At 41.3% G+C, this 14,465-nt stretch overlaps 1 protein-coding gene across 7 annotated transcripts in view; it reads right to left on the bottom strand.

The window, feature by feature from the left end:
- The window catches only part of LOC109471018 (disheveled-associated activator of morphogenesis 1-like), a 40,553-nt gene that overhangs the window by 23,021 nt on the left and 3,067 nt on the right, over nt 1–14,465 (bottom strand). For all 7 annotated transcript variants that reach the window (XM_019770174.1, XM_019770176.1, XM_019770177.1 and 4 more), the window contains exon 3: nt 11,880–11,969. In XM_019770174.1, the coding sequence (XP_019625733.1) occupies nt 11,880–11,969 (90 nt within the window). The remainder of the gene's footprint in view (nt 1–11,879; nt 11,970–14,465) is intronic.

The raw sequence follows: 14,465 nt of genomic DNA, 5'->3' as shown, positions 1-14,465 counted from the left end.
AGTTACAGTTTCCAGACAGAAAAAAACTGCCAGGATGTGGAGGGATCTGAGAAATCTCTGCAGACAATGGAGACTTCTCTTCTCTTGTACCCAAACTCTCCAGCCTTTTCCATAACAAAGCAACTATAAACTTTTCTGTGCTGATGTGGTGGCAAGGTTCACATACCAGCAGAACACACACATTCTACTTGAGCCAGGATAAGCTGCACAAGGAATTCCTGTGGAGTGTTGTAAGTTTGGGATCAGTATCCTCTTACCAAAGGAAATTCATACAATAACTTTTACAGAGTATAGTGCTGGCTGAATCCATACAGCTGTTATTGTCTTACAAAAAGGCAAGGTAGATATCTAAAAAGGTGTGAACTAATCCAGAACCACACATCTGCTTGGATGTTCAGGCTGTTGCATTTCTAATTCTATAGCAAGATAGCCAGGACAAACACCCTAGTCTCTGTAATAGGTGAAGAAGTGGACCAGGAAACACAACACTACCCACAAAACCAGGAATGCTGCATGTTTGCACAATATTGACAGTTCTGATGGGCATGTAGGTGAAATCATCCTCAGCTGATAGCAGGAGTGGGCGATGAAAAAACAAATCTTCACATTCCTCCTTACACGTGGGGACCAGTCTTAAAACTGGTAAGACATGAAGTAAGAATTGAGATGATGTTATGTCGATCACATCGTCTGCACAGCCTCCACTATTACTGATATTAAGTCCTGTCCAGTTTCAGTCTGCTCCTTGTGTCACTCCTAAAAGCCAGTCAGATAAAATACCCATGTTCAGAAGCCACAGCAGCCTCTTGGTGCCAGAAGGAGGAGACATTTCTAGCTGGATGCCATGTTCTACTGATCTAATTCTTGACTTCTCTATTCTGTTCCATTTGATGCTCCTCTTTCCATTTGACAGGGCAATGGAAAAAATGCTGGATTTTATCACTTACAGCTCTCAGGCTGATTTGCTAGCTCAAAATAAACTACTAGTATTCACAGGATCTGGAACCGCCCCAGGGAGCTTAAGCACCTTCTTCACCTTCTTGGTTTGAGCCACTTTGAAATTGAAATGAAAACTGTGGAATCATAATTTACACAGACATTTATCTTCCAGATGTTTTCTTCATTTATACTGGTCCAGGATTTCCCTGGCACACGCCCATACCAAACTGTACTGTAAACTCTCTAAGTTAACAAAAGATTGGGTGTGGCTTTGAAGCAGTTTCCATCTTTTACTTGAAGGGCCCTTAAATTAACATTTATATGATTAGCAGAAAAATCAAGATAACATTACATTCTACCTGCTGCCTAACCCAATAACTAAGGAGGATTGGTATCCAAACCTCTATTTCAGCTAACAGCCATGAAGTTGACCTTGAAAAAAAAGAACAGCATATACAAACTAGAGTTCGATGATCTCATACCTCCATGACATGTGTATTGTTTTCATAAATCTTACGCATGGTGATGACCACCTGTAATTGGCTTACATTTTTCACCGCATATATTCAAATCATATGAGGCCATTTGCATCTATTGTATCAATTGATCATACTCTCCACCAAATGACAGGGTTATCTTAAGAAATAAGGCTATTCTAGCGTTTCCTCATAAATTATGCAAATGAGGTCCTGATTGACATAAATTATGTTTAGTGATGTTCACCTTCACTGAACTTCCAAATATGGCAAGTATTAAATTCAGAGCAGTTACCACCATAAAATTGTACCAATTTGCCATTTATTATGCAAATTAGGTCTTCCTTTACATAATCGATATCTGCCAATGATCTTGTCGTTCTCACTAACATATGTCTATAGAGTTTTATAGCCCTAATATGAAATACAGCTGATTTATAGAATTTCCTCATTAATTATGCAAATTAGATCCTGATTTGCATAATTATATTTTGACTATGTCAAGCATCACTTAAGCTACCTACATACCAAAAATCATGATGATCCATCAAACGGTTGTTCAGTTATCCTCTCTCGAAGATTTTCAAAGAAACCACCCTGCAGTTCCAGAACAAGCCGCTAGGGGGACCAAACTCACGTGACTTCTTCCCGAGGACAAGAGCTACCTTCCATCCAAATTTCATGACCCTAGCATGTCCAGATCGCGAGATATCAAATCCGGAAGTTGCGCTGCAGTACCAAGGGAAGCCACTAGGGGGCCCAAAATCTAATCATTTCCAGTTTTCGTCACACCCTACCAACACACCAAGTATGAAACCAATCCATCCAGGCGTTCTTGAGTTATCTTGTTGACCAACAGACGGACAGACGGACGGACAGATAAACGCAACTGAAAATATAACCTCCATGACACATTTCATGGAGGTAATTACATTGTAATTTAATATAAATCATCCCAGACGAAAGGGGAAAAGGAACTTGGGCATACAAACATCAGAATAACCCTTGAGGTAACAGGTCAGCCGCCATATGGTTACATGACTGAGTAGGTGGTCACGCCTGGACAGGTAGGAAATATGACTGCCTAAACCTCTGAAAAGGGTACTTCATGAGGTTAATGATCTAAACTGTATCGGTCAGGTGGTTGGCTTTGTACACAGGACAAACCAGAATGTTAGGAAAGGATCCAATAAGTTTATTGCATGGGCACGGCCTTAGAATCATCTAAAAATGGGCCCCACTGCCCCCCCCCCCCCAAAAAAAAAGTTTCCAAAGGAATGCTCTGCCTTTTGTGTGGTGGTGGACAGGCCTTGCCCCAAGGAAAGAGATCTGGACTTAGATTTAGATGCAGGAATTCTTCAAGGACTTTCACCACTAGTATATCAGGCAAAATGTTGCCTTGTCAGAGCTTTAGAGTCTATTAACCTCTCATCTGCATTCACTGCTAGTCTTGGAGAACCACAAACCACAAAGGCATGGCTAACTGTCTGGCTGACTTGGTGACACCAGCTTTGTCTGGCTGTTTTCCGGGAGGCTCGGCTTGCATAGTAATGTCCTACTGATACAAATCAAATGTCTGGTGATTAACCTGTACATACCTCTCCTGAACAGGAGGTAACACACCTGTAACATCAACATAACATAACCACAGACAGAGGACATAAATGTTTCTTAACTACTGTTGGATGAAATGTCTGTGGATAAGGATGTCTGAACAACAAGTGTTTTATTGACACCTTGCACGCCTGGCCCTAAAAACACATTCATATGCATCACTTGACCTTTTGTGAAAACTACACCTGTCCAGGTTATCTAGGCATTGTGCATGACCCCAGGTGGAGGCATTAACTACTGAGGAAGCCTTTTGGCATCAGATGTGCATTGGCTACAGGGTCAAGCGTCACTGCGTCAGGGAGAAGGCTAAAAAAGCTCCAGCTCCAAACCTCCCCCAGATGTTTCTAACAGGGACGGCAGTGACAGTGAGAGGTCTGGTGATGAGGAAAAAGGTAATCAGGTTGAACCATACCAACAGAACTGAACAGACTACACATGTGTACCATCTGTACTATAGAATAAGCCATGTGTCTGACAGCACAGGTCCATGATCTACAGATAACACCAACATCTGCTTGCTGCAACACCACACCATTACCATCTACCACACATTACAATCTAGGTCAAGGACTCACCAAACCTAGCATGCGTTTTTCCAAACAAATTCAAAGGTAGACTGTTATTTTTGGACTCCTCATCCAAATATTTAGACAAACGTGTTTTACCACCCATAGATTTCTGAGAATACATCCCCTGCCTAAAGAAGAGAAACACTGGAACCTTGATCCTTCTGTTCTAGACTTGATGGATTTTCCAAGGGGCACGAACTGATGCAGAAGAAGGCAGCTATTTTTAGTTTTACCCTTTTCACTTAAAACCTCTGACCTTGTGCACATCTATAGCTGGTGGAAATAAAAACACCAGGTTTGGAGTCAGGAAACAAGTGACATCAGGCGGAGAACAGGTAAACATCAAAGGCACACCTGATCCCTCCATCATGTTTATTCTCTTTGATTTCCGTCTTCAAAAGATGCGCACAGCTGTAACCCACACTGCTGTAAACAGGTGAGCTATTTGTGGATGGTATCCTCACACTGACAGAGAGGAAGGGGGTCATGTATGTACTGGGAACCTCAGTCATAGATCACAGGTAGGGTTTGTGTTGACAGGGAAGCAATAACCACAATAAACATCCAGGGTTTGGGTTTGATGCACACCTTGATATCACCCTGTGAAGCATGGACAGCTTCAAGGCAGATGAGATGATAACATGAGGTGTGCAAAATGCAGCTATCTCTTTTTTTTCTATCATTTGGTGGCTCTTTTCCATGGCCAGTTTGGTATAGAATTCTTCATTACATAGCTATGTAACATTTTCCATTATCATGTCATCATTCCCTCAACGATGCTAACCATCCCAACCTTGCTAAGCAGTGCCATTTTGCTCAAGTTTGTTGTGTTTGGGAATCCTGGACTAATACTTGCAAGACTGAGCATAGTGTAGCACCATTCCTTGAGACACATCCTACCTGAGGGGTCCTTGGGCCTTTGATCTTACTTGGTCAGCAGAGAGACCTGTTTTAAGGAAAACAATAGCAGAAACTTGAGACAAATGTCCAGAGGTCATGACCATCTTCCTGGCAGTAAAACCTTCTGACTGACCAGGCTGGACTGACACAATCACAGCACTTAGGAAAGAGTTATCATATTCTATAACTTTAAATTGAACTGACTGGTGACTGATTTTCCTATTTCTGTACTGCCATGAATACAATGTTTTGAGTTCAAGCAGTACTATGCGCAGGTAACTTTGATTTGTTGATGCAAATGGTGTGGAAAAAAATATTGGATTATCTAAGCAGAACTAATCAGTCAGCCTTGAGCAAAAGTATACATGGGGGAGAAGAATACAGGATTGTGTGCTAGAGGGGGTGGAACCAATTGGATGTTGTTTGACCTTGCCACGACCTTGCCTGCAGACAGCAACCTTCCAGTGATTTATTTCCTACCTGGGCAGGGCAGGGGTAAGACATGGTTTGCATCAGCGCCAATGTTGTTCTAAAAGATTAACTTCCATGTCTCACCAGACTGAAGACAGATTAGGGACATGCAACAGTTTAAAGGACAGAATACTGTAAATTGTGGAACTTTCAAATGTTGCAGGGGTAGGATTTTCTATATTGGTGTTTGAAACAATTCTGTGGTATAGCAGCAGCCATACAAGGAAGACACATGTCATGAATTCATGGTGGAGGTCACAACAAAAACCAGCAGAAACAAAGCCAATGCAAAAGTTTGAAGATTTACAGTAACTCCAGTGGTGGAACACGTTCATGGACCACCAAACCTGCTGAACCAACTGTCTCTGCAGGAGAAATTCCTGCTCATGATACTAACACTTCTCTTGGTCTCATGAACATTCCTACTGATACAAGTGAGACCTTAATGTTCTAATGGAATCTTGGCTCAAGATCTTAGCTGGCTGCATACCTGCCTTTAGCAAAAATAAGAACATGTTTCTTCTTCTCCTGTTATGTCAGGTTCCTGTACTAGTAAGTTACAGTCCTTGGGTGTTAAAATAAGTGTCACAGTAATGACAAATACTGCACTTACATCTGAATGACAATCCCATTACAGGTTGATTGTCAAATTCTATGAGTACTACAATGTTGTTCTATCTCAAATGGCCCAAAGTAATAGTAGAACTGATTCAGCAGGAAATGGTAGTAATAAGTAACTTTTGGTAACTTTTGGGTAACTTTTGCACACTAGGGCACATACACCCCTCACTCTTTTGTAAAGTAAAAGAGGTTATCAAGTAACATTGTTCCTCATGCAGGGGTCATGGACTGTTGAGTTTTAGCCACAGTGATCACCTCTAACACAGCCCACATAGATAGCTTTCCTGTTAGTTCTAGCTAAGATTATAACGATTCAAGTAGAAATGTCAGACAAAACAATAAAGAGCTCTGCCTGGATGCCAGGCTGGTTATCTGTACAATTCTTCCTATTATCAAACTCAGAAACCACTGGAGTGAAAGTAAGCCTATCCAGGGAGGAATCCAGGCTAGAAAATACCCCAAATTAACAGTTGACTAAATAAGAACAGTTATGAAGTTTCTGGTACATTAGCAGGTTTGGTCCATGTTCTGCCGTGCGTTACATTATGTTTACTTAGAACTGTGTATAGAAAAGGTTAATGGACTGTATCCAGTCCTTTTGTGCCAGAGGAAACTTCAGTAGAAACTCCAGTAAAAACACTTTCAACAGCAACCATGGCAAGACCCGGATGGTTGGTGGTTTTTGTAATCTTTGTGCTGCTGTGGGTTCCAATGGTTTCCCTCCATGCATGACAGGACAGGCATTAGTCATGGTGAGGGTACAGACCAAACACATCCTTGAGAATCTCCTCCTTTCCTGCAAATGTTTGGATAACCTCAACAGGACTAGCCTCCATGCCACTGTTTCCAGGGCCTTCATAGGCAAGCTCCAGGGCTGCATGACTGATATCTGTGGAGCCAAGCAGGGTTCTTCAGTCGATTTTACAGCATTGATTTTATTTCTCCTGACTACTTCGGAATCCTGAAATTTCTGGAGGACCAATAAAAAATCGACCAATCTACTGGATAAGCACTTTATAGCTCATAATTGGCCCATCCTTCAGGACCTTCATTGGAATATTACCTTTATGCGCTGACCGCTACTCAAATGTCTAGGTGCACTGGTGTACCCACAGTAAAAATTAGGTGTACACCTCCACTTTTCATGCAAAAACTGCAGATTCCTGACATAATGATGTGTGTAACTCCCCATGCCCCCAGCTGATCATGACTGTGCAAGCAGAACTAATTTCTCCACTACTCTAACTGCAGTTGTTTCAGATGGCCAGGTTTTCTCCCACAGCAGGAGGATAATGAAGTGTTCCTGGCAAATTGCAGACATCCATTCTGCTGGTCTCCCTGAGGGATGGAGGTAGTCAGGTGTGACTGGACCTGTCTACTGCCACTGGACCATGCATGTACAGGCTGGCTGGTAAGGCAGGTGCAGGGCTCTGGGCAGGTGCCTGCTGGCTCACACTACCATTTTATGGGCGACAACCACAAAAGCTACAGAAAAGGCAATCAGAGATGGCAGACTTCACCCCTTTACCAATATGCTTTGCCACCCCTCCACTCCCCCACACAAGAACAGCAGCACTATACATGCATGCTGCAATGTTACACATAGACACAAAGACAAACAAGTCAAGTATAATACTTCACAATCACATCCTTGTGCTGAAGTAACCATAGAACCCAAGGAGAAATGCCAAACTTCAACATGCATGTATGTTTTACTGCAGTGTGCATGGATTGACATGGGTCACCTTTCTCTTGAAAAATTTATGTTACTTCAAATGGGACTGTTTAATGCCAACCCTTCCAAGACATGCTGTGGAACAATAACAATTCTGGATGGCTGTTTATCTTCTTTTATGATACTGAAAACAAACCATTGCTAGTTCTGAGTAAACATGTCAGCAGACAGAAGGCCAGAGTTATAAATCACACATCACTTGGAGGTAACCAGGCAACAAAATAGATCATGGCAATTTCTTACCAAAAGCTAGAAACATTTTCTATGCTGCTGCAGTATGTTCCCTTATGCGTACAGTTTTAGCTATTTGTAATACCACAGTACTGTATGATGGTATTCAAGTCATGAGTGTCAACCAACTTGGTAAGGGCCATGCCCTTGACACCGGGTCATGCAGAGGTTATCTCAGGTCATTACAATCAATTCTTAGTTCTGAGGTGTCCAAAAGATGTTGACAAGAGTAAACAATGTCCTGTTTTCCCAAGAAATGTTCTGTCTATTCCAGATACATGTAGGCTACACAAACTACAACAGTTTTTTGTTGCCATAGTTTAACATCAATAATTTCCACACATGTCAAAAGACTCCAATTAACAAAAGGCAGATTCCTATGAAAAACTTCCCCTGCAAGTCCTACTGTCTGTCATCAGCAGAGATCCTGAGTTATTTTGACAGGAACATGAGGAGGGATGTCAGACTGCACACAGGTCATGACCCTGACCCCGAGGTCCTTGGTCAGAACCAGCTCCCCGCAAAGAAACTTTCAAGTTCTACCTGTACCTAGTACGTGTATGTAGTACTGGTGTTGACACAAGAATTTTGTGGAGCTTCATCTGGTTTAATGTCACAATGTGACTTCTGCATGCAGTAGAAATACATGTGATGTAGTCACTACTGCAAGATAACGGAATCAATTTTTAAACAAAAAACAACTGCACTTATGTATGGAAAATGGTAATTCATAAGGTGTGGCCTTTTTACACATCCATCTTTCACTTCACTGTGGCCATCCACAGTATCTTCCAAGCCTACATTTCGCTGCAGTTGTGGCCAGTGTTGTACATCTCAGTCAATGTCGCATGTTTACCCCACAAACATACATGACGCAAGTACGCCGACCCAACCTGACCCCGGCATACATCTCAAACCACACTGACTTCCAGACTTTGACTTTGATGACTCAGTATTCAGCAAGGAGGTATACTGTATGTAGAGTTATGGCCCAACTTTGCACTATAGCACTCCATTAAAACACAAAACTAGCCTGGAGTACCACAACATCACTCTTTGAACAAGACCTGATGTAGTAATGGCAGTGCTCTGTAATCCACAATGGGGCATTTCGTAGCCAAACGAAAAGGTCACTCCACACAATAGCCCACCAGTCTTGGAAACAACTCAGCCGGAATGCCACACCGTCTCTCTTTTGGACTGTGAAAAAGCTTGACTTCTCTTTGTCCAAAACATCTTTCAGCTGAGCGCTGTTTCCACAACGGGAGTCAGTGGGAAGTTCAAAGTCAGCAGACAAAGTGGAGTAAGTGATATCCACTACAGAGGGAAAGGAGAAAATACCATGATGTGTTCCCATACATTATGCTGTGAGTAGAAACATGGGTGAAAGAGCTGAAAACAGGAGAGTTTCCACTGAGATATAAACATATACAAAACATTGTATGCAGAAAGTTTTCCCTAGACATCTTATCCCTCCAGTTTCTCCAGCTCAGTAGTCAGAGGTTTAAGCATGTCATTTTCAAACTGGTGACAGATCTATATAGCTAGAAGTTTAAAGGAATGCCTTGGATTCTTAGATTTACTTGATCTGTTTACGGATGAAAAAGGTTTCTATTTCTTATCAATTAAAGAACATACTACAAAAATACCTGCCTTGTTTGTTGAACCATTTTACACTTAATGACAGTTTGATGTAACTGGTAGGTGAGAAAATTAAATATTTTCCCTCCATTACAGAACTGCTATTTTCATGTCTTTGCCCTTCTTTCTTAGCTTCAGTTTTTTTCCTCAGGAACATAATTGGGAAATGCACCTACTTAGCACTCCCTATCCAGGTTGCATGTTTTCAACATTTCAACATGAACAGTTTGCTGCTGACAGGAATGTCTGCGTAATTAGCAGCGTCAGGCTACCCTCCTTCTCAGTGGCAGGCTGCCCATCCCTACATATATACCCACAACCAAGCACAGATAAAAATCAGCCTGCTCCCAGACATGCCGCCTTGTTATGAACAAAACTGTCGTGTATCACCGCACTACTCCACAGTAACGTTCTCTCAGCCACACAAACAGGATACCTGGCATCAAAGAATGCCAGCTAAGCCCCCACAGCGGGGCACGAGCCAGTGTGGTATGGGGGTTCACATAGCCGGACTAAGCACTGAGCGAGCCAGCGAGGTATGGGGGTTCACATAGCGGGCCTAAGCACTGCGGTGCCCACATTCCTGTGTCATGCCTAGATCCTATACAGAAACATGGCATGTTGGTAAATCAGAGCCTGCCAGATCATAGGACAGACGGCTGTCTGTAGGGCTGCAGATTTACATGGTCTCTGTGTCCACATGACAGTAAAACTTCATCTGGGACAGTTCAAGTTTCAGATACTTTGGCAGTCATGAGGTGTGAGGGGTTGAACTGACTGATGCAGAAGCTTTATTGATGCAACACTAAGTACAGCGACTTCTGTATGGTCAACTACAAACTACAACATAGACATACAAAATAAATCATGCACTGATATCAGCCTGTCAGAGTGTTGTAAGGCAATTGGTTCCTTCTATGGAATCTTCACATGGTATTCTGCAAGGGGGATCAAAATATATTCAGTAGTCATTACATCACCATTTGGCTTTTACATATTATTTGCATGTGGTCAGTTCTATATAGATATAGTCAGCTTCAAAAGGCTATCTGTATCAATCAATTAAAGGTATTAGCTGAACTTTCACTTGATAGAAATAACACAAATGTGGACTAGTCCCAGCATGCCAGTACTGGTTTAGAAAGCTGCCATCCACCCCCACAGAACAGTTGGCAAGGATCACAAACCAAGGCTAATCACACAGGGAACGTTCATCAACTGGAGCTTCAGGAAGTTTGTGTGACCAGGTCCAAAGACAACAAAGCCTGTAGGCAAGCAGACCAGAAAAAACATCATCCTGCATTTCTGAAGCTGGATGGTGAGGATATTTCTGGGGACACACTAAGATCAAGTTCACCACCTAAGGGAACTCATTAATCATGGGGAACCACATTGTGCAAATACAGCAAAACCATACTGTACAGGTATGAAAGGTTGTAACCATATCATGCAGATATTACCATATCTATGAAGGGAAGGCTTTGTGTGATCCCAAATAAGTCAGGCCTCACATAACTGTTGGAACTCCAACACACCCGGCTATGTGACCCAGGGCAACTAATAGAAAGGTTTGGCTAAACTCCAACTTGGCAAGTAGAGAAAGTTGTTCCCAACAACTGTGGAACAGACATTGTGTTTTTAATCATGTCAGTGATTAATTACAAATGTACAACACAGCCTATGACTACCATATATCCTTGACTTTTCCAAATAGATTTATAAATCAGACATTTACAAAATTTAGTCATTCATTCATAGATGTTCTTAGTGTTGACAAGATTTCCAAAATATGTTCGTACCAATCCCAGTGTATTATATTTTCTCCTACATTTCTATATATATCATACATATCATAATTCATATAACATCACATAACATTAGAGGATGTCTTAACTGCTGCACACATAACTCACTAGAAGACACAAAGATTTTGTCTGTGTTTTATGAACTTTGATGTACTTCTCCAGGCAGATAACGACTGAACAACGCGCCAGCCTCATCTGTTCTGTTTCACCCCAGCTGGCACCAGGCCCACACAGGTCCGCACGGAGAGGACGCGAATTAAGGGACATGAGTAAATCACACAACCTCTGAACTTCTCCGGCAGAAACACAACCAGAGCTTTTTAACTTCCCCAGTCATCCCTGTAACTGCCTGATGGAACCCAACATGGGGTCTGGGAGGGCCGGCAGGGAATATACAGAACTCCCTCCACATCTAAAGTAAATACACAACACAATACTTCAGCTGATCATGGACATTTGGCAAGAAATAAAACAGCCGGAACTGCCAGGGTGAGACTGACTTATTTCTGTCTGTTGGTAGAGATAACAGAGGATATTTTGATCCCTTGTAGAAAACCAGCAGTAGTGAAACAGTGGAACAGAAGTGTGCCGTGATGCCCTTTGTCCTGCCTTTGTTTGTGGTAAAGTGCTGACATAAGAGGAACGTGTGACAGCGACAATTAAGTAATCTCCAAGCAGATGTAGAAAGGCAAAATCATAATGTTTCTCATACTCAGTTCTGTGGAGCAACTAGCTTCTATGACAGCCTGTTTGATAATGTCTTGACTATTGGATACAGTCTTGCCTATTGGATAATGTCTTGTCTTTTGGATAACATAATAGATCTATGTAGTACAGTGTAACTATATTTATGGTCAGCACAAGGAGATGTACTTACCCTTTTCTTGCTGCAGTACAGTTGCCATTTCTTCTCAGGCGGTAGATTGAGCATGTTCTGTCGGTACGGGGCTGTCAGGTCAAGTTCATCCTGCAACAAGGAGAAACAATCAGAGATGGGAGAAATCACCCCGTTATGATGTATGCAAATCTTATACTATTGCCTTATACAAAAAATCAATGTTACAAATCCCTTGTATGAAAAATGCAAGTTTTTTGAGTGATTCAGTAAACATTGCATAAATCATGCAGAAACACACAAATCTATCTACAGACAGACGAGTCAAAAACATTATTGCACTTCCTTGTTTACTGATGTCAAGTGCCCTTTTTCTTCCCTCCCTTGGGTTAGGGTAACATTAACTAACAATGGGGATTCAGGGATGATGTATAGAGAATAGAGAAGGCACCCATGACTGGGTAGTGTCAACAACACAGTCCAGTTTACATCCAAAAGGAAGTGCAGCCCCCGTGTGCCAAATAACTCCTCTGAAGTACACAGAGTAGCGGAGCTGCAAGTTACAACAGCCACTTCCAACTGTCGTGTTATCAACTGGACAGACACAGAACGTGGTCTACAGTCTTAAGAATTTGCTGTCTCTCTAGTCTGAGAAGAAGCAGATTTTTATTTCTTAAATACTTTTCAAATTTCAACATTTGTGTCATTTTGGAAGGCAGAAACTTTTTTTTACAAGTGCAAATACCTGCTCTTTAAATATTGGAGCACAAAATCTCCCTGAGTCTGAGATGTATGAAATTTAATTCAACTTCTTGGATGGATGACATCTGATACATTCTATTTCATTTCTGCAACCACAAACTGAAATGTAAAACTAGCTATCATTAGCACTTCATAAATAACTCATTTCATAAGTCAAATTTATTTTCATGAAACAAAATTTTGCTTGATAAAACTAATGTTGCAATCAGTCAGTGTGATTTTCCAAATTATCATGTGCATAGTTTCTACACTTTCATCCCAATAAAAACACCCCCTCCAATTATGACCCATTTGATAATTGCCTCCATAGCCATAAAGGCTGTCTTTTAAAGCACTGTCACTAATCCTTGGTTATTACTGTAGCTATTAGTGACAAATGAGATGAGCCCTGCAGCCTGCCTACATGACACTTTTGTCAGCAGTACCAATGGTGGGGAGGGGCATAGAGCCCTGGACAGAGAGAGGCATATAAACTACACTGTGTGTAAGATACTGTAGTTATCGACTCGACTCCATACAACAACACCTAACTTACTTAATTTTAAAACCTTATTCCCATTTTACATAAAAAATCACACAATTTCAAAGTAATCTTCAAGCACACAAAAACAACAGCCAAAAACAACAGCCAGAACTGCATGTACAATGTTGGCAAGGTAGTCAGGCTCTGACTTGCAGATGATGGCAAATCAGAATGCTAATCCCATGTATTATCTGCTAATTTCCCAAAGAGTCTGCCCTGCATATAAATCATTAATATGCAGGACAACGACAGACTGGGACTAGCAGAAGGGCAGTAATGCACATAATGTAATTAATAAATACAGAAGCTTTTGTCCCTCATTTGATAGTTCTATATTCAGACTAATTCTCAGACTATAACAACAAACCAGCCTTATGCATTCAAATAAATATCAACTATGATTGGAGTTTCATTCTGGATCATATATAGGGGTAACTGAAGACAGCACTCCAAATGAAAGCCTGTACAAAGGCATTGACATGTTCAAAAATGTATTCCGCTGTTTTAAAAAATTCACTGATTTTCAGTGGATGTCCTGATATTTTCTCCTGCTGTGTACATTTGTAACTGGTTTGGGCCAGAGCAGGAAGGAAAAACAAATGTGTGATTTGGCTGGCTGAGCCTGAGCAGCAGGGCTGGGTTTAATGGTAATGAAAGTCAGCTGTAAATCTGGCTGGTGTTTAAACTGTTTGTAGCAGGATCAAAGTAACAGGGCTGTGTAAGACAAGCTGAGCTGATGGGGTGGGAGGGGGGCAGGGTAAATAATGTGAGCTGCCCCAGTTTGCATCTGCCAACCTCCAGCTCTCATCAATCTGTCAGTGGCAGTGTCACTCTGGGGACAAACACACAGGAACTGGGCTGTCTTCTCATCCTGGCAGGGTCTTTATTCATCCCACCATCCTAACTCATCGTGTCATATGATGTCACAATGGGACACTGATAGATCTGACTTTATATCACCCAATATTTGTAGTACTAGTACATAATGACAGAACAAACTTATGGAAGGAACAATAACTTTGGTTTTTCCAGGAGCAGTTTTAGTTCTCATATGAAAATAAACAGAAAGGTATTCAAGGTTGCAAAAATACTGGTACGTAGACAAATCAAAAATGTGCATTTTAAAATTGAAATATATATGTACTAGTCTATGTTACAACTGCTAATTATTTCACTATTGTTAAACTTTACAACATCTTTTTTTTTTACTATTTCAACACTTTATAAGCTGGTAAAAGTAAGCGTATTGGTGAGATTTGTCTTATATTTGTTGATATATTAGCTGATATATTCTGGTATATTTGCATAGGTATGCTGATTTTATTCAATACTCCCCTCCCTAG

The sequence above is a fragment of the Branchiostoma belcheri genome, unplaced genomic scaffold (assembly GCF_001625305.1).
Source record: "Branchiostoma belcheri isolate BF01 breed outbred unplaced genomic scaffold, Haploidv18h27 scaffold24, whole genome shotgun sequence".
Classification (NCBI taxonomy): domain Eukaryota; kingdom Metazoa; phylum Chordata; class Leptocardii; order Amphioxiformes; family Branchiostomatidae; genus Branchiostoma; species Branchiostoma belcheri.
This window is presented reverse-complemented; position numbering and strand designations above follow the sequence as displayed.